Source organism: Borostomias antarcticus, assembly GCF_949987555.1.
Source record: "Borostomias antarcticus genome assembly, chromosome: 13".
In the NCBI taxonomy this organism is placed as follows: domain Eukaryota; kingdom Metazoa; phylum Chordata; class Actinopteri; order Stomiiformes; family Stomiidae; genus Borostomias; species Borostomias antarcticus.
The window spans coordinates 14,107,077-14,127,497 of record NC_140246.1 but is presented as its reverse complement, the minus strand read 5'-3'; the positions used below and the strand labels follow the sequence as shown (position 1 = coordinate 14,127,497).

The 20,421-nt window shown below is 45.8% G+C and overlaps 1 protein-coding gene across 1 annotated transcript; it reads right to left on the bottom strand.

Annotated features, from left to right (window-relative positions):
• Nucleotides 1-2,930: 2,930 nt before the first annotated feature.
• Nucleotides 2,931-14,473, bottom strand: LOC311317018 (alpha-2-macroglobulin-like; the record flags this gene model as incomplete). The annotated part of the gene is made up of 25 exons (XM_084448011.1): nucleotides 2,931-2,986; nucleotides 3,105-3,210; nucleotides 3,672-3,740; nucleotides 3,851-3,941; nucleotides 4,259-4,383; nucleotides 4,636-4,851; nucleotides 5,044-5,231; nucleotides 5,336-5,498; nucleotides 5,798-5,872; nucleotides 5,992-6,148; nucleotides 6,262-6,337; nucleotides 6,914-7,090; nucleotides 7,308-7,388; nucleotides 7,666-7,732; nucleotides 8,242-8,363; nucleotides 8,644-8,770; nucleotides 8,957-9,182; nucleotides 9,290-9,434; nucleotides 9,958-10,033; nucleotides 10,463-10,520; nucleotides 11,696-11,850; nucleotides 12,588-12,733; nucleotides 13,228-13,291; nucleotides 13,762-13,926; nucleotides 14,411-14,473. The coding sequence occupies 25 exons, from the start codon at nucleotides 14,471-14,473 to the stop codon at nucleotides 2,931-2,933; spliced, it is 2,994 nt and encodes a 997-aa protein (XP_084304137.1).
• Nucleotides 14,474-20,421: the final 5,948 nt, after the last annotated feature.

The following is a 20,421-nucleotide window of genomic DNA, read 5'->3' as shown; positions in this document are numbered from 1 at the left end:
TCGGTGGAGTGGGCGGATTCAAAGGTCTTGACCCAAGCAAATGCTTGCTTAGTCTGCCCTTTCTGTTTGATCACAGAAAACAAAGAGCTCAGAGTTGCAGCTGTAACCGTAAATCTCAGGGCTAAAGTCCAGCAGACCATGTCGGAAAAAAATCATGGAGCTAGAACTTATGATGCTGTTCCTGACCATGTGACCCCCCAGAGAACTGAAGAAAGAAGAGAGAGGTCTGCACACTGTTTCCAAAGCTCCCCAGTGATTCGTTAAAAGCTTTAAATAAATCACTGGGGAGCTTTGGAAACTGTGCAGAACTCTCTTCTTTCTTCAGTTATAGTTTTTGGTCTGGCACTTGTCACTTCTCTCTTGGATGTGCATGTATTTTCCATCCATGAGATACACCCCAGATAGTAACATTATGTGAGCTAGGAAGCTCATGTCGTTTCAAACATTTAGACAGCGGAAATGTACTATAGATGTGTCTTGTTGAGACATCAGTATAAAAATGTAGCAGCATATCAGACTAGTTGACCGACAGAGACACGCACACTAGATCAATGATTCTCAATCTGGGCATTGCAAGGTTGGGGGTTCCTTCCCAAGATTGATTCATGAATCACACAATCCTTTCTCAAAACGCTTTCCTATAGGTCTAATGTATCTAAACAATTATTTAGCTACTTGCAAAAATGAGAGTCAAAAGAGGTTTGTTTTGGGCTAACAAAGCCTCATTAAAACAGACTTTCTCACAGCAATTAAGCTAAAATGTCATAGATGGTAGACTAGTGGACAGCCATGGATGGTAGACTAGATGACAAATATTGGTAGACTAGTGGACAGCTATTGATGGTTGACTAGTGGACAGCCATATATAGTAGACTAGTGGGCAGCCATAGATAGTAGACTAGTGGACAACTATGGATAGTAGATAAATGGACAATCATAGATAGTAGACTAATGGACAGCCATAGATAGTAGACTAGTGGACAGCCATAGATAGTAGACTAGTGGGCAGCCATAGATAGTAGACTAGTGGACAACTATGGATAGTAGATAAATGGACAATCATAGATAGTAGACTAATGGACAGCCATAGATAGTAGACTAGTGGACAGCCATAGATAGTAGACTAGTGGACAACCATAGATAGTAGCCTAGTGGACAACTATGGATGGTAGATTAGTGGACAACCATAGACTGTAGACAAGTGGGCACTGGGCAGTCATGTAGAGGGCAGATTAACTACTCTGAGAACCTGAAAAAGTATCAAACTGTATGTCATTCACAAAACAGATTTTACTCACCAGTGAAAATATTCCATATGCCTCCCACCACCATCCTGTTTGCTCTCTGGTTATAATTTAGAAGGTTGTGGTTTTAAACTGAATTTAAATGTAGCTCTTCTGGTGTGTTTGTTCTTCACAGTACGACGTCATAGAGGTGGAGGTAAGACAGTCACCAGTCCTTCACTTGATAGTGACAGGTACATTGGTCATCATCCATCTTTCATGTACATCATCCAAATAGATCACCCACGACAGGTATTGTAGTAAAAGGAACTTTTGAACACTTTCAGAACTGTTGAGGAAGATATGTGACTCCTAGCAGACAATGGCACACTGAGCTGTCATCCATATCCATCATCCATGTACACTACTGTACCTCTCTGCCCCTCCAGCTCCCCCTCAGCTCCCCCCCCCAACTCCTCCGCCCCACCTCACTGCCCCCCAAGCTGCCCCTCAGCATTGCCAGGGACATCAATCATTCATAGACGTCTTTATATCACTAAACTTGAATTCTGACTATTATTTTCACATCATGTCACTTAAACAGGATGTAAATCGCAACAGGATTGGACAGTGGATCAACACCACATCCAACGGCAAAATACTGCAGCTTTCTCACCCCTTGAACTCCGAGGCTCGTGAAGGAGGTTATAAAGTTGTCGTGTGGACTGGTGGAAAGAAAATCTTTCACAGCTTCAAGGTAGAGAAGTATGGTGAGTTGTGTTACCTTCTGTTTACCTGGAAGGCAGTGTGCTGGAGTTCCCAGGCTGATGTAGTGGAGGTGGTTTAGAACCAAACTATCCTGATCTCAGATTGCCCTGAGATTGTCACCCTGAAACCGTAGGGATGTCCTTTTAAGGTAATGGCTAATATTTGAGTTGGCGTGCAGAAGACGAAGATCCAGTCCCCTCTTTGGTCTCTGAGACGCTTACACTGCCTGGTACTCTATGTGTTCAGTTGACTCTGCTTGTTACTCTGTGTTTAGTTGCCACTGCCTGGTACACTCTGTGTTGAGTTGACTCTGCCTGTTACTCTGTGTTCTGTTGACTCTGCCTACGCTCTGTGTTCAGTTGACATTGCCGGGCACTCTCTGTGTTTATTTGACTCTGCCTGGTTGCCCTGTGTTCAGTTAACCCTGCTTGGTTGCCCTGTGTTCAGTTAACCCTGCTTGGTTGCCACTGTGTTCAGTTAACCCTGCCTGGTTGCCCCTGTGTTTAGTTTACACTGACAGATGCACACTGTTTGCAGTTTTGCCAAAGTTTGACATCAAGCTGAAGATGGCAGAGAGCATCAGCATCGTTCAAGAAGAGTTCAGAGCTGAGGTCTGCGCCACGTAAGTGTTTCCTCTCACAGTTTAGCAATGCTTACCTCAAGAAAGGGGGGTGACCTTGAATCATAACAATTGACCTTAAGTGTACATTTATTACTCCATAGCAATACAAGTAACACCACTGTAGTTGCATAAGAGCTGCCATGTTACTATAAACTGTTAATCTGAACACTCTTAAAATGGAGTTTATACAGGTGTGAATGGGCCATCAGAATAGTTTGACCTCAGATGTTAAGGACTCAGTTACATCTATATACTGCAATGCCAGAGTGTGAGGATGTGTTTTAATCAAACATTTGCAGATTAAATCAGTTTCAGATTTAAAGACTCTGACCTGTAGCACAGGGGAAGCCATATTCTACCTCAGCCTGGTCACCTGGGAGGAACAGAGAGTTAGTTAGAAGAGGAACACCAGTGTTCAGTAAGACTAATTAGAGAGGACCAGACTGGTTCAGGGTAGTTGAGCATGACCAGACTAGTTGAGGCTGTCTTACTTGGCTGGTAGTAGTCGTAGATCTTGACCACTGCTGGTTTCAGCTTCTGGACTGGGAGCTCCTGGATGATGTCTAGGGAGTGGTTGATGGGAATGCCTGAAGGCAACTGGTGGAGAGAAAAAAACATGGCTCTCATTTTGACTTATCATAACATGTGGGAGCAACTGTCAGCAGGAGATGTAAGTAGATACAGTATGTAATTTCATATCACGATAATAGTGATAAAAATGATCACGGTTATCAGAATTATCATGGTATTGTAAAATGTGCTGAAAATTACCAATAACACACACTGAAATTATTTCACCAATATTATATTGAAAACCACAAATAAAATTAGCAGCACTATGCACTTTTTTTGCATAAACATTAAAATAATGTGTCTTGCAGACTGTTGCTACCTTTGGTTGATGCTGGACAGTATTTACAGTGAGAAGTGTGGAAATCAAACTGTTTTAATGATAATTTTATCACAATACATTTTATCAAATTGTATCACGGTTTATCATTATACCAGTTATCATTACATCCCTAGACATGAGCTACTGTTCCAAAAAGGATTCTGACCTCTTCCAGGTACATGATCACATGGTCATTCTTGGTGTCAACGCGATCGACCAGAAGAGAGTGCTTCAGCTGTGAAGACAAACAGAGAGCTGGATATCCAAGTTGGGAGGTTTCTGAAAAGGTTCCTAGATTATCCAAAACATCCCAGGACAATAAGGAACATTCTGAATAGAACTAACCTTGTTCAAAGACTCTGGGTCTGGGGCAAACCCAGACAGCATTTTCAGATCCACTATAACCATGTTGGTAGTGGCTTCCTCTCCTCTATATCTGAGAAGGCACAGAGACCAGGAGTACAGAATTGTACCTCATACAGTACTTGGTACACACAATACTGGTTACACAATACTGGATACTCACAATACAGCATAAACACAGTACTAGCTGCTACACACCAGACTGGCTACACACATAACGGATGCACACAGTAGGTACACACAAGACAGGCTACACACAGTAAGGTTACTGGATACCCAGCTGAGCTCCAGGTGATCAAGGAGAGGTTCCTGATCTCCAGACCTCCTGAGGAGGTCCCTCTGTTGTCTGAGGAAGGTGTCTGCTCTAGTAGGACTGCTGTCGGTGCTTACATGGACTGGAGCTTCAGGGTGAGTCTGGGCCTCAGAGAGTTGGAGCTGCAGTCTCCCTCCGGAGTCACCTGGATGCTCAGTGTAGAGCGTTCAGTAGGGGTGGGGATGTTGTAGTGAACAGCCACCTGGGAAACAGGAAACAGTAAGTCAGTCAGCCAATCCTCTGCTCTGGTGACAGCATGAGAGGCTGGAAGGAAATGGCACAAGTAACGTAATGTCTAACAAAGATTTTGACAACATGAAATTCATATATTCAAAGGAAGTTAGAAAAAAAAAGGGAAGCACGTAAGTCAGAGTAAATAAAGGTGCTTCAGATGTTGCATGGATGTTTGCCAGCCAATGAGCCGCAGGAGAGCTGTGAGCTCTGCTCCACTGACCTGCACTGAGGCACAAGCAGTGCCTTTAACCTGCAGGCTGTACCTCCCCGACATGGCCTGCAGCGCCCTCTCCTGGTAGAGCAGCTTGTTGCTCGCGTTGACTTCAAAGAGCTGCGCCTCCCCACTGGGAGGCTGGACTGACACTGAGCTGGAGCCCAATGGACTGAACACCAGAGTAGAGAAGAGAGCCAGGGCCTGGAGCGCCACCACTGTGTCCTACGCCCGCGCACACACACACACACACACACACACACACACACACACACACACACACACACACACATGCACACACACACACACACACACACACACACGCACACAGTCACACAGTTTATCAGGCATATTAATGGTGAAACCTGCGACCAGGACCACCCAGCCAGGAGCGTCCTCTGTGGTGTTGGGGTGTACCTGTGTGGAGGAGAAGCCTCCGTAGGCGTTCTGCTGGCCCACCAGCCACCTGACGATACGGGAGGCGTAGCCCTGCTCTGCTGGAGACACCGTGGGGGAGCTGAGGGTCGCCAGCAGCACGTAGGAGCTGATCTCTACCGACAGAGAGACTGACGAAGAGGAGGACTGGGACCAGTGGAGAAGACCCCCTGAGGAAGCAGACACACAAACACACACACACACACACACACACATGGTGTTATGTGTGAAGCAGCGGAGGTGAGGGCAGTTAGGCCAGCAGAGCAGGGCTCACCCTGGCTGGAAGCCACCTTGTCCAGGTGCTCCAGAAGCGTGGCCCGGGTCTCCATGTCCCCAGCCAGAGTGAAGGTGTAAGCCAGCAGAGCTGTGCTGTAGCTGTTGCTCATATCACTGCTGGAGTTCCTCAGGCAGGACAGGCTGTTGGCCACAACAGGATCCTACACAACAACAAAAACATGACACAGCAACATTACGTTACTCCTTGCATTGTCATGATATCTCTAGAGGCTGTTTTGCCATGTCCATGGTTTACACATACTAGGAATCTGATTGGGGTAACGGTATACGCTGATGAAGAAAATTTAGGACAGGGTGCAGAACAGAACAGAGGCAAAGACATGAGTGTAAATGCAAAATACAGTGTAAATACAAAATAACCAATGAAAAGAAGATATATATATATATATAGTGTACACACTCAACCACAGGAGGTTCAGGGATCGGAGTCACTACCTACCGATACTGACTTGTTGAGCTCCAGCATTGAAGCAGTAATGTAGGCAGTGAGAGTGACCTCATCACTCACTCCTCCCTGCAGATAGAACAGGTTGGTCACCACTGTTATGTGCATACTGGACAAGCACGGACCTCTCTATCTGCTCACAATGCTTATTGCTCATCGGTCTGCCCGCTCCAACTCAGTAGAAATACCTTCATTCTGTTGTTGAAGAGTTTTCCCAGTTGTTGGAAACAGCCATCGGGTTTCTGATGATATGCTAACCACTTCTTAGATTCCTCAATAATACGGGGGTCAATATAGATGAAAGACTTGGCTTTGCCAAAGGACCTCAGGACAAAGGCAGTCAGCCTGGGGGGGCGGAGAGGGACATTGGGTGACAGCGTTCTACTGGCTCTGTCATGAAGCTAACAGGACGCTGTCATACGTATATCTGACTTGAAAATGACCCTATCAGTGCTCACCATGTGTTTCCAGCTCCTTGTCCAAATGTACTGTACGCTCCGTCAAAGTGCTTGTAGTTCAGCTGCCTTTGGTACCCTGCCAGTGGGAGTTAGAAGGTCAGCAGTTCAAATGTGCTTCTGTATATACACACACAGGTAGATGTATTCAGTGATGTACTGGAGCTACTGTCTATGAAGCTAAGGTGACCTATAAGCTATAAAGAGGGAGAGTCTACTCAGCTTCTGCAGAAATGTTCAAGAAGCAGACATACAGGATAAGCAAACAGACAAGGTTAGCAGGCAGACAGGCTCAGTGGGAAGACAGGGTTACTGTACTGGAGTAGACAGACAAGGTTAGCAGATAGACAGGGTCAGCAGACAGACACAGTCCGCAGATAGACAGGGTAAGCAGACAGACAGGGTCAGCAGACAGACAGGGTTAGCAGACAGACAGGGTCAGCAGACAGACAGGGTCAGCAGACAGACACAGCCCGCAGATAGACAGGGTCAGCAGACAGACTAGGTTAGCAGACAGACACAGTCAGCAGATAGACAGGGTCAGCAGACAGACAGGGTTAGCAGACAGACAGGGTCAGCAGACAGACAGGGTCAGCAGACAGACAGGGTCAGCAGACAGACAGGGTCAGCAGACAGATGGTAGCTGGAGTCCGACCGCTGGTGAGGAAGTTCTTGGCCTTGTCCTGGATGGCTGAGGTGAGCTGCTGGGTGTTGCTCAGATACTCCAGGATGTAGATGTTGGGGGCGAGCAGGGCCATGTTCTGCTCCCCACAGCCATAGGGCATCTTCAGCAGCCCATCCAGGTTCTGCATGGCCCGGCCCATGATATCTCCTGCAGTGAAACATACACCTTACTGGAACACTGGCTTTTCCTGCATCAGGGACTACAGTACCCAGAGGGCTTTGTGGTGTGACATCCGTTCATCTTAGTAAAGTATACTCTAAGCAAAGACCTCGGCATCCCGCCTCCCTATTAATAAAACCCTAACCAAGCATCACCATGAATGACTGGGCGCTACAAGGGAAGGGAACTAGTCTGCTAGTCTTACCCACGACTGAGACAGAAGCTCTGGCAGATCCATCAACCACAACCTGAGGCAGCTGGATGTCGACCTCCTCTGTCACTTCCCCTGCATGGGAGCAGAGAGCCAGCAGGAGCCCAGTGGGGGAGAGGGCAGACATCTTAGTCAGGGTTACAACCAACACACCACCTGGCTGTCTGCTCACACACTTAGCAGCTTAAAGACACAGATAATGGCCGGGTTTCCCGATAAAGAACCTTCTTATGGAACCCTTCTTAAGCAACCCTTTGTATGGGAGTTAAGAAGTACTTTGGAGTTAAGTGCTTCTTAACTCGTTCGGGAAACCCGGCCAATATCACCAACTCAATCACATTCAACACTCCACAACACTGACCAGATCCAGGTGGACACAGCACCCAGCTGTAGGTGTCTGTCTGCTCAGTTCCTTCAGCCTGGGAGAGAGGGATGGACAGAGAGGGAAGGAGGGAGAGAGGGAAGGAGGGAGAGAGGGATGGACAGAGAGGGAAGGAGGGAGAGAGGGATGAACAGAGAGGGAGGAGCGAGAGGGGGAAAGTATTAGGAGAGTCCCAGTGCTCAATTTAAGTAGTAAGGTACTGCATGTAGAGAACGGCCATAATCAGAGTCTGTTCTTGGTTCATTTGACCTTTTAGTCATTTAGCAGACACTCTTACCCAGAGTAACTTACAGGAACAAGTTGCCAAAGGGCACAAGGATGGATTTTTCAACTACTCAGCTTGACCTTTTCTCAAGACCATGGACCACAAAGGAAATAAGTCTGACTTTTTTGTGCCATCCTTGACATTTTTATGACTTGCTCTGTCATGTATTTTAACTACTGTCTAATAAACTAAACTAAAATTTTGGTTACTGGCCCATCACTCTTAACTACTAGGCTACGTTACACCCAAACGTAAAGTTGCCATTTCCTGTTCCGACCCACCTTCACCAGGAGGCTTCGTGTCACCACATCGATGCGACCTCTCTCTGGTACACTGACGATGTTATTGTCACAGCTAGCATGAGACGGAATAGCCTCCGCACTCACAGACACGTTCAAAGACCCTACACACACACACACACACACACACACATACATCAATATACACAAATTACAATGTACAAAGGAGGTTGGATGGATATTGGATGGAGTTTAGTAACTACAGTAAATGGATGTTGGACACAGACAGTATATGGAGACTGGTTAAAGGGTTTCATGGACTCTGGATGAATTGTGTTTCAGATGTTGAATACATATTGGATGGATATTGTATGCAGGTTTATGGAGGTTATATGGAGATTAGATGGAGGTGGGATGGAGGCTGGATGGAGGCTAGGATCTCACCCAGGACTGTGGGGTCCATAGTCCAGCTAAAGGTGTTGCGTCCGTTAGCACACAGACAGGAGGAGTACTGGACACCAGAGAGGGGGGTGAGAGTGTAGTCTAAGGAGGGAGCTGGGCTCACAGACACCTGCAAGAGAGCAACACCGCTGAGAGTCCAGGAGGAGAATGCTGGTTCAACTGTGGAGAACAAACGTGGAACTACTGGGTATCTGGACAAACACATCTCAACCACTGTCATAAACATGGAACCAGTCCTTGAACCCTGCTGGTGTGGTCAGGTGAGTGTTGACATCATCAGAGAGAGACAGAGTACCATGATGCAACTGGGCAGGTAGTTGAAGACGGTTGCCTTCAGCTCAAACAGCTCTCCCCGGATGATGGAGTAGGGCAGGCTGAGCTCCAGGAAGAAGGGCTGGAAGACGTTGAGCTGCTGTGGAGGAGCCAGGCCAAGGCCCCCAGGGGACAGACAGAACGCCTCCATCTCCCAGGTGGTGATGGTGTCTGGGACAGTCAGGGCTACGTCTGCTGAGCCAGACTCCCTGGACAGATAGATGGAGAGATGGATGGACATACGTATAGAGTCGGATGGACAGACAAAAACTTTCAACAGTGTCAGCTGGGTGCAGTGTTATGGTACGATACTCACCCCACCTCCACCAAGTCCCAGATCCAGGTCTCAGGGAAGAACTTGCGGACTGTCAGGATTGGAGGAGGAGGAGCACCACCATAACCTCCCCAATCACCTCTAGCACCAGGACCAGCATATCCTATCTCTGGCATCCTGGCCAATGCTATTGAATTGAACCGTCGAGTGAGTTAAAAAACATGCAACCCGTACCTGTGTTTTTATACTTAATTGAAAAATGAGTTTGTGCTTCAACAATTGGGTTTGGTTTCAGCTAAACTGAAAAATGTGTATAGTAAAATGAATATGTACAGTATGTAGGAATGCTAGCACATGTCAGTTTCCAGTCAGTTAAATAAAATTCCACTTTTTATTATTATTATTTATTAATATTATTAATTATTATTTATTTATTGGCTCCCATCACAACAGAAATACGCTGATGCGTTTCGGCTTAGAGCCTTCTTCAGAGCGTTTTCTTTTTTCTTTTTATAGTGTTTTACTATGACAGCAAAACACACATATTGTCATATAAAGTAATACAATACTAAATCATATTTCTAAATGAAGAAATAAAAAACAACAACATCATTGTCCTGCCCACAAGAAACTGGAAAAAGATAAGTATTTTCTAAGATCCTTCTGTTACTGTCTGTATGAAAACCACAAAACCCAAAGAAAAATCTCACCGTAATCTTTTCCTTTGTATGTTAGGCAGGACGGTTCTTTGAGCAACAAATTTGTTGCCACCTTCAGTCCCAAATTCTAGAAGTGTCAAAACAATAATGTTTCTTAGTACTACTATGTTAGTTAGTGTCCAGGGCTGCGTTTCCCAGAGGCATTGTAGCGCTACGTTCACCATAGCGCTACGATGAACGTAGTGCTACGATGCCTCTGGGAAACGCAGCCCAGGAGTGTTCTGGTCTCATTACAGCTACAGTAAGAAAAGCGATTACAAGAATTCTAATGTACCTCTACCCGTACTTGTAACACATGGCAAATAAACTTTCTATTCTATTCTATTCTATTCTATTCTGCAGGAACAGACACATGGCCACACACTTTCTCAGTCCAAACCAGAGGGGGCAGATGTGTAGTGCTATCTTGGAGAGGTCTGTCTGGCAAAATATATACTTTTATGTCAATAAGACAAACATGTATGAACACAGGTTAAATAAACCGAGAGGAACGAACCTGAAACACAGCGAATGCGCCCTCCTCTCTCTGGCGGGGACGGGGCAGCACATACCTCCTGGGCCGCACAGGGACACAGCGGTCAGGATCGTGCAGCGAATATCGAGGGGATTCTGCCTTCGTGACTGGCAGCATATCAAATATCTAGTGAGGGACAGAAAGGTGGAGACAGGTCCCTCAAAAAAACAGACATGAAACCCATCAAGTTAGCTGCTGTTTATGAGAAATCGATACAATAATATTACAGTCATTTTCCATTAAGGAAAATTTATTTAACTCCCTAAATGAGCAAAGCAGTTACAACCACCACTGTCAGCCCAGCAGCAGATCAGTCTTCGGAGTGTGTTGAGTGTGTTGGGTATTGATGAAAATGGCTGTTTTCAGAGAAATGTCGTGATTTAACCTGATCCTCTTAGCTGTTTCTAATTATGACCCCTGAGTGTGGCTGTCGGCCGCAGTCTCCCTTCGCATAGACAAACATCCCATATGAGATAAAGATGACTTTCCATGGTTGGTACATTCTGTGGACAACAGCAATTGTTGTGGTTAGAGATAGAGACCTGGGCGCAGAGGCGGCGTAGGTTATCTTGACCACACAAGGCCACAGGAGAGACCAGACCAGTCCAGACCAGTCTGATCGGGGAAGGGTGGAACGCCCCCGAACCATAAGAACCTTGCTCGAGCTCAGATGATTTGATTTGGAGCAGACAGCCATACAGACAGGCAAGCTGACATTAGACTAGATGCTATCGTCTTTTGTATGCTATAACCTTCTGTAATAAAACAGCTTTTAATTGTCTCTCAAATCCCGTGTTGGAGAGAATCATTTGGAATACATCAGAAAAGAGACACTGGACTGTGCGGTATTGTGAGACATTGGGGGTCGTCTTTTATTGAAATCTAAACACAACGCAGAGCTGAATAAGGACAATAATAAAAGACAACGAAAGTCAACAGTATCCTCAGTGTGTAAAGTTTGTTGAGTGTTCTGAGTGTGTTGAGTGTGTTGGGTATCCTCAGTGTGTAAAGTTTGTTGAGTGTTCTGAGTGTGTTGAGTGTGTTGGTTATCCTCAGTGTGTAAAGTTTCTTGAGAGTTCTGAGTGTGTTGAGTGTGTTGGGTATCCTCAGTGTGTTAAGTTTCTTGAGAGTTCTGAGTGTGTTGAGTGTGTTGGGTATCCTCAGTGTGTTAAGTTTCTTGAGAGTTCTCAGTGTGTTGAGTCCCAGTGTTCCTACTGTACCTTGTCCACATCCAGCCTCTTCCCAGGCTCCATGATGAGGACACTGCGGTCCACAGCGCTGAGGCCACACAGGGAGCCCGGCTGGGCCCGCACCTGCAGACTGCTCTCCTCTCCCGGGATCGCTCTGGACGGAGAGAACGCCACCGACACCTGAAGCACACAAGAAGAAGAGGAAGAACAAGAAGAAGAATTCCTTATTTGTCGTACAGTGCACTTGACTCAACACACATGTATATATACATATAGTGTATGTAGTGTAATGGCTGATACAGGAAACACACACACACACACACACACACACACATATATTAGGGTTACACACACACACACACACACACACACACACACACACACACTAGGGTTAAATGCTTGTTCTGTGCTTAACCCATCCCATCGCCCTTCCCCCAAGGGCAGCCGGGAGCAGACAGTAGGCACGTGCATGAGCCACGCCCAGGCACCAGTCCAAATGTTTTTAGTTTTTCATGGGTTCAATGGGTTCATTATAGGAGAAACCCTTGTGAACACGGGGAGAACATGCAAACTCCACACAGAGAGGCCTGTGAGACACCCCACCTGACTACCTGACAAGCCTGGGGAGAACTCGCACCACAGTGCTAATACCGTCCCAAGCGGGAATTGAACCCAGGACCTTCTTTCTGTGAGGCGACTGTGCCCCTACTGTGCCACACACACACGCACGCACGCACACACACACACACACACACACACACACACACACACACACACACACACACACACACACACACACACACACACACACACTCACACACACACACACACACACACACACACACGCACATGTCAGATCTATATTATGTCACCATCTACATGTAAATACATCCTTTAATCTGACATTACAAACTCACCTTGTGCTTGAAGCATTTCTGGGTGGGGAAGTCCATGCTGTGAGCAATGACGCTCTCACTAGGCAGGACGCTGTAGACCAGCACCTGGACGAGGGGAGCCATGTCTGGAGACACGGCCAGCTGGAACGTCACCTCCCCCTCAAACACTGCAACATCAGAGTAGGTCAAGACCCTCACAGTCAAAAACAGAACCTCCTCATCACTATGCAGGACTGTACTGCGCCTGCTCCTCTACACCGGGACTACACTACTGCTCTTCCTCACTAGCCAGGACTAATCCTCCTCCTCCTCCTCACCTGGAACAATCCTCCTCCTCCTCTTCACCAGGACTATCCTTCTCCTCCTCCTCCTCTTCCTCACCAGGACTATCCTCTTCCTCCTACTCTTCCTCCTCCTCCTCACCTGGAACAATCCTCCTCCTCCTCACCAGGACTATTGTTATCCATCTCCTCCTCCTCACCAGGACTATCCTCTTCATCCTCCACTTCCTCCTCCTCCTCCTCCTCCTCCTCACCTGGAACAATCCTCCTCACCAGGACTATCGTCCTCCATCTCCTCCTCCTCCTCCTCACCAGGACTATCCTCTTCCTCCTCCACTTCCTCCTCCTCACCTGGAACAATCCTACTCCTCTTCACTCACCTGGACTGTCCCCAAGCTCCACCTTCATGTGTCCCTGCTGCATGATGCCCCCCCTGGATAAGGCCTGGAAGAGGGAGAGAGGAGAGCAGCTGTTCACACAACACACCCTGGAGAAGACTTCTGAGGGGAAGGGCATGGACAGGGAGGGTGAGGGTACTCTGGCGGGGAAGGCAGGGAGGATTAGGGTCTCCAGGTGTTTCCTGGTCTGACTCACCAGGTATATTAAATCCATAGAGCCGCTGGTGACTGTCTCACCAACCAGGGTATATTTGACGGTGATCATCTCGTTCCCCCCACAAGGAAGAGGTTTGTCTTTCGTCTGGATGGCCAGAAAGCTGATTGTTTTACTGTCTGCTGAGGTTGGCTGGATCCTAGACAGTGTGTGCTCTCCCATATTAAAATATGGAGACCTATATGAATGATACCCAATTGTGGCACTTGCCTGTAAAAGGAAAATTACAACAACATTTTTTAAACACTACTTCCACTCCTTGCAGGGCTGTCTTTCAAATAGCTAGAAAGAGTTGATCTTACTATCAGGGTAATTTCATCTTTGCCCGTTGTGTTGAGGGTGAAAGTGGCGATGCCATTACTGTCAGTGGTCAGGTTCTGTAAAAGCTGTGCGGACCACCGCGCCCTCTCACTCAGGTAGACTACCTGGTCAGTGATGGGGGTGTCGTTGAAGTGGACCACTTTAACCTGAGCGGGGGAAGAAGGGGAATAGTGGAATACAGTACCTCCGACAACAAGCCTTAAGAATGACAATGACACTTTATACGATGCACTCAGTGGAAGAAATCAGTCATATGATTTGAATAAAATCATATTTGGATTTACCTTGCCCTTAACTATCGATCCTTGCTCGAAAATCTTTGGGGTTTCGACAAACGAGTGTGTTCCCCTCACATAGGAAAGTTCAATATGCTTCGCCTGGTGTCTTGTTATACCTGTCAGGGGGAGACATATTAGAATAGCACTAGTGGACAAAGTGGACAAACCCTAGAGTGTCTCAATGTAGTAATAAAGTGTGTTGTACATTATAAAGTGTAGTAATACAGTATATATTGTGTAAATTGTAATAATACAATGTAGCAATACAGTGTTGTACATTATACAGTGTAGTAATACAGTGTTGGGTGAGAAGTCCTAGATGTCAGTTCTCACCTGTCCCCTCCTCCTCTACCTTGGCGTTGAGTGTGAACATGTCGCTGAGAATATTCTCCTCCATCTTTGTGAAGGTTGACATTTTGAAGACATAAGAGCCACAGCCAGTCTTGTCCAACTGAGAACAGAACAAAACTGGGCTTGTATCTGACAGTATGTATCATACAGTCACAGAGACATACTGTAGTACTACTGTGCGCTGGCTACAGCCAGTCCTGCTGAGGAAGGTTTAAGGAGAGGATACTAATACACAACAGTGGGGTTAACTAACCCTTTCACCTCCAAGATTCTGCAGGGCAACCCAAATATCGGACTGCTAGTCAAAATAGGAATTTCCAGAAGTCCAGGGGTGATACTGGATGTGTGCTTTTCTGGTTGCAGGCAAAGCTACTCTGTTACATACACTGTACATACCTGTGAGGACTTTATGTGACAGGGGGCAGTGAATTGTGTGTGTTGCGTAGAATCATTAGGTCTAAAGAATATGGGGTTCCAGATGTTTTGTTTCAGCGGCCTGCAGAGCTCCAGTTCCACTGTCCCAGGAACCGGCTGGCCATACGTGTACCTGGCAGGAGTAACACACTTAACAACAACCCTTAACATCTGAGGTCAAACTATTCTGATGGCCCATTCACACCTGTATAAACTCCATTTTAAGATTGTTCAGATTAACAGTTTATAGTAACATGGCAGCTCTTATGCAACTACAGTGGTGTTACTTGTATTGCTATGGAGTAATAAATGTACACTTAAGGTAAATTGTTATGATTCAAGGTCACCCCCCTTTCTTGAGGTAAGCATTGCTAAACTGTGAGAGGAAACACTTACGTGGCGCAGACCTCAGCTCTGAACTCTTCTTGAACGATGCTGATGCTCTCTGCCATCTTCAGCTTGATGTCAAACTTTGGCAAAACTGAAAACAGTGTGCATCTGTCAGTGTAAACTAAACACAGGGGCAACCAGGCAGGGTTAACTGAACACAGTGGCAACCAAGCAGGGTTAACTGAACATAGGGGCAACCAGGCAGGGTTAACTGAACACAGTGGCAACCAGGCAGGTTTAACTGAACACAGGGGCCACCAGGCAGGGTTAACTGAACATAGAGTAGCCCACCAGGCAATGTCAACTGAACACATAGAGTACCAGGCAGTGTAAGCGTCTCAGAGACCAAAGAGGGGACTGGATCTTCGTCTTCTGCACGCCAACTAAAATATTAGACATTACCTTAATGACATCCTCATGGTTTCAGGGTGACAATCTCAGGGCAATCTGAGATCAGGATAGTTTGGTTCCAAACCACCTCCACTACATCAGCTTGGGAGCTCCAGCACACTGCCTTCCAGGTAAACAGAAGGTAACACAACTCACCATACTTCTCTACCTTGAAGCTGTGAAGGATTTTCTTTCCACCAGTCAACACGACAACTTTATAACGTCCTTCAGGAGCCTCGGAGTTCAAGGGGTGAGAAAGCTGCAGTATTTTGCCGTTCGATGTGGTGTTGATCCACTGTCCAATCCTGTTGCAATTTACATCCTTTTTAAGTGACAGGATGTGAAAGACATGAAAATGACAGTCAGAATTCAAGTTTAGTGATAGAAAGACATCTATGAATGATTGATGTCCCTGGTAAATCTGAGGGGCAGCTTGGGGGGAAGTGAGGTTGGGCTGATGAGTTGATTTACATGAAAGATGGATGATGACCAATGTACCTGTCACTATCAAGTGAAGGACTGGTGACTGTCTTACCTCCACCTCTATGACGTCGTACTGTGAAGAACAAACACACCAGAAGAGCTCCATTTAAATTCAGTTAAGAACCACCAACTTATAAATTATTAATAGAGAGCAAACTATCCATAGCTGTTCACTAGTGTACTATCCATAGCTGTTGTTCACTAGTCTACTATCCATAGTTGTCCACTAGTCTTATATCCATAGTTGTTCACTAGTGTAGTATCCATAGTTGTCCACTAGTCTACTATCCATAGTTGTCCACTAGTCTAATATCCATAGTTGTCCACTAGTCTTCTATCCATAGTTGTTCACTAGTGTAGTATCCATAGTTGTCCACTAGTCTACTATCCATAGTTGTCCACTAGTCTATCCATAGTTGTCCACTAGTCTACTATCCATTGTTGTTTACTAGTCTAACACCTATGGTTATCCATTACCATCTACTGTATGGCTGTCCAGTAATCTACCATCTATGGTTGTCCACTAGTCCGCCATACCATCTATACCATCTATTACATTTTTCAAACCTTTATTTATACTCGTAAAGCACTGAGGTTTCCCTCATTTACAGTGTTGACGAGTTCACACAAATACACAAATAACAACAGAACAAATACAATATACAATAATGATTTTAGCATAATTCCTGTGAGAAAGTCCATTTTGATTAGGCTTTGTTAGCCCAAAACCAATCTGCTCGTCTATTGACTCTCATTTTCGGAAGTAGCTAAATAATTGTTTAGATACATTAGACCTATAGGAAAATGTTTTGAGAAAGAAAGAGCGTGATTCATTAATCTTGGAAGGAACCCCCAACCTGTCTTGCAACCCCCAGATTGAGAATCACAGATCTAACACACACAGACACCCACACACACACACACACACACACACACACACACACACACATACACACACACACACACACACACACACACACACACACACACACGCACACACACACACACAAACACTCACTGTTAGTGAACTAGTCTGATATTAAACTACATTTTTGTGTGTAGCTGTAGCCAGCGCACCAAAGACAGCAAATGTCTGGTTGTCACTCCCCCCCTCCCTCCCTCCTTCCCTCCCTTCCTCCGTCGGGTTGTTGACCAGCAGTTCTATGTTGCTACCACAAGAGGCAGTGGTCCCAGAACATCAAAACAAAGACACTGACACCACAGATGTTCCAGAGTCCCAGTGGCCTAGTGGATGGTGGCCTAGTGGATAGGGCGGCCGCCTTCCATGCCAAAAGTTGTGGGTTCGAACATTGCGGGTTCAAGCCTCGGTGTGGACAATATTTTGTCACTGGATGTTATAGAAGCTATGTAAAACTGTGGTTACCTGCTATGTCAGTTACTGAATTTATGTGCAGTAATTGAACATCTGAAATACTCCTGTTTTGAAATTATACCTACAGTATATGTGTCTCAGTAATTATAGGCTATACTTTGCATGTATTTACCAGGTAAATGTTTTCGTTTTTTCAGACGGACGGGAGAGATCCCATGGGAACAAAAAATTTTTTTTTTTTTAATCTTTAAGGAAATGTACAGTCTGTTTTGCAGATGAATTACTGTAACTGTGTCGGCGCTCTAGTGGATTCAAACTTTATTCGATTCCAAGTGGAAACCGGCTTTTTCAGAGGGACTGGAGGCGCCTGTGGCTACAAGCCATTAAGCGTACGGACTGGACTGAGGACATCATCAGAAATGCCTGCGTTTGCGGTGCCCATTTTATATCAGGTAAGTTATTTTGACTATCTGGTTTCACTGGAATGTCTGGTTGAAATGTAGAGTAATATCTGAAGTAAACAGAGAATTAACCCATAACCTGCACGCTAAGCTAAATTCAAGAATTGAAGCCTAATGATAGCTAGCTAACGTTAGCTAGTGCTAGCTAGCACGCTAGCTAGTGTTAGCTAGCTAACTCAAGGCCGGGGAGTCGAGGACATACTCTGCACTTTTCTTCCAAAGTGCTTCAGCTAAGGTTAGCTACTACAAGCTAGCTAGTCCTTGTCCTCAACCCTTGCCTCAACCCTTGTGTTTTCTGGGTTTATCCCTTACCTTTGTCCAGAAACAGAAGTTGAACCAATTGCAGCAAAATAACTAACGTTACAGGAATCATTAGTGTAACTGCTTTAGCCACTGACCCCTACCATTAATGTTATGGAAGCTGCTGCTAATTGTTGTGAGCCCATGAGCTAACTGGCTATACCGCTCTTATTGTTCTGGATTAGCATTGGAAGCATTGGAACTGATGTGTCCAGGCGACAAGACCAATCTTAATTTATCAGACATTATTTCCTGTCATTTCAATTCACAGCTATTTCAGTAGCATGACTAGCTTCTGTCCTACCAGTCCTGAACAGAAACAAGCCAGCCACGCACATAAGCCAGGCTGGACCTGGCCTGGTTTTATAAACCTTTTTCAATTTAAAACCTTGTATAAACTAGGAGAGGTACAAGAGAGTGTGTTCATTTGTGTGTATGGGGGGTTGTTGCGGAATTTGGCTCATTGTGTCAAAACTCGACACAAGCCATAAGATAACACTTGGGAAACGTCTCACTTCTATGTCAAAATGAAACTGCAATGAAAACCTAACAATCTTTTTTTCAAATGACATTTTTGCAACAAGTTGAATTATTATTTGATAGCAGCAACAACACTGAGGTTCTGCCGTCTTTAGTACTTAGTATACCTTTAATGTTCTCACATAGGCTTCTGTTAAAGATTGTTCTAGTACATCTACTCATATTTCAATCAGCAGCAAAATATAAAGGCTTCAGAAAAAAAATATACAGCTATTTTTTATGACATTGGAAGGTTTTTACAATAAAGAAAAGTAGAATTACAGTAATCAATACAATCTTACTGTAAACTCACGGCAACACAAATACTTAGTCAAAGAGTGCAGTGGTAAACAAAAGATAGAATTGTAAGTGATGAGGTGAATGGTTTCTGGATCCTGCCTTCTGTCAGAGTCTGACATCACCTCATCCACATCACAAGCAATGTCATCCCTGGCTAGACAACGGGGAATGCCTCAGTATCCAACCCTGGACTGACCCCGCCTCAGTATCCAACCCTGGACTGACCCCACCTCAGTATCCAACCCTGGACTGACCCCACCTCAGTATCCAACCCTGGACTGACCCCACCTCAGTATCCAACCCTGGACTGACCATGCCTTAGTATCCAACCCTGGACTGACCCCACCTCAGTATCCAACCCTGGACTGACCCTGCCTTAGTATCCAACCCTGGACTGACCCTGCCTTAGTATCCAACCCTGGACTGACCCTGCCTTAGTATCCAACCCTGGAATGACCCAGCCTTAGTATCCAACCCTGGACTGACCCATCTTCATAGACCTTCCAACGCCAAGCTGAAAATAATTCCTCAATGGGACTGAGAAATGGGGAGTAAGGGGGTAACGGTGTATACACCTGTGAAGTTATGTATGTATGTATGCTCAGATAAATCCATTTGGACATCCTGGCTCACAGTGCGGTCTCTAACGCCTCAAACTCACCAGTCGCACAAGCGCAACAGACGCCGTTTGCGCGGGCGGATTTGAGCGGAACCGAACCCACCAGATGCTGGTTCAGAGCGCACAGCTGATGCGGTTTATCGCTGCATGTTGTTTCTGTAAAACTCAGTAGTTAGATCATATAACTCTCTTCGTTTTTCAACTTCAATTATCAGTCTGATGTCATTCATGTCTTCTGGGTGAGAGTAGTTAGCTACTGACGTCTGGGAGGCGAGAGAGGATTTGTTGACAGTGTCTGGTGACGTTGGATTGGATAGTAGGATGCAAGCATGTGGAGATGATATTGGCGCCTTGATTATATAATAATAGTAGGTTACAAAACTTTATATGTAGTGATATGATGAATATATTGTAAAAATCCCCAATGTATTTCTATGAGATTGCGCATGCGGACGTGCGGAAAATTCCGCCCGGAGTGGAAAAATCGATTCACGCCCACGGCCTGTCCGCACGCCCGCCCGCTGAGAACAGCAGCATTCGTTAACATGGGAGCTGAAGTGAAGCGCAGCAGTGCGCGTTGCGCTTCTGGGACGACTGAAAGTGAAAGCAAGCGAGCTGGGGCCACGGGGAGGGGGCCGGGCTGTAAGCTGCCGCTTACTTTGCTTATAGGGTGGGCCGGCTCGTATATCTGTGGATATATTGAAGTGCAATAAAGTTTGTTTTATACAGTATAAAATGTGAGGGCTGCAAGTGTAGTCTTCCCTTCGGTGACTAACGAAGTAGATATGCTACTGCTGACAGAG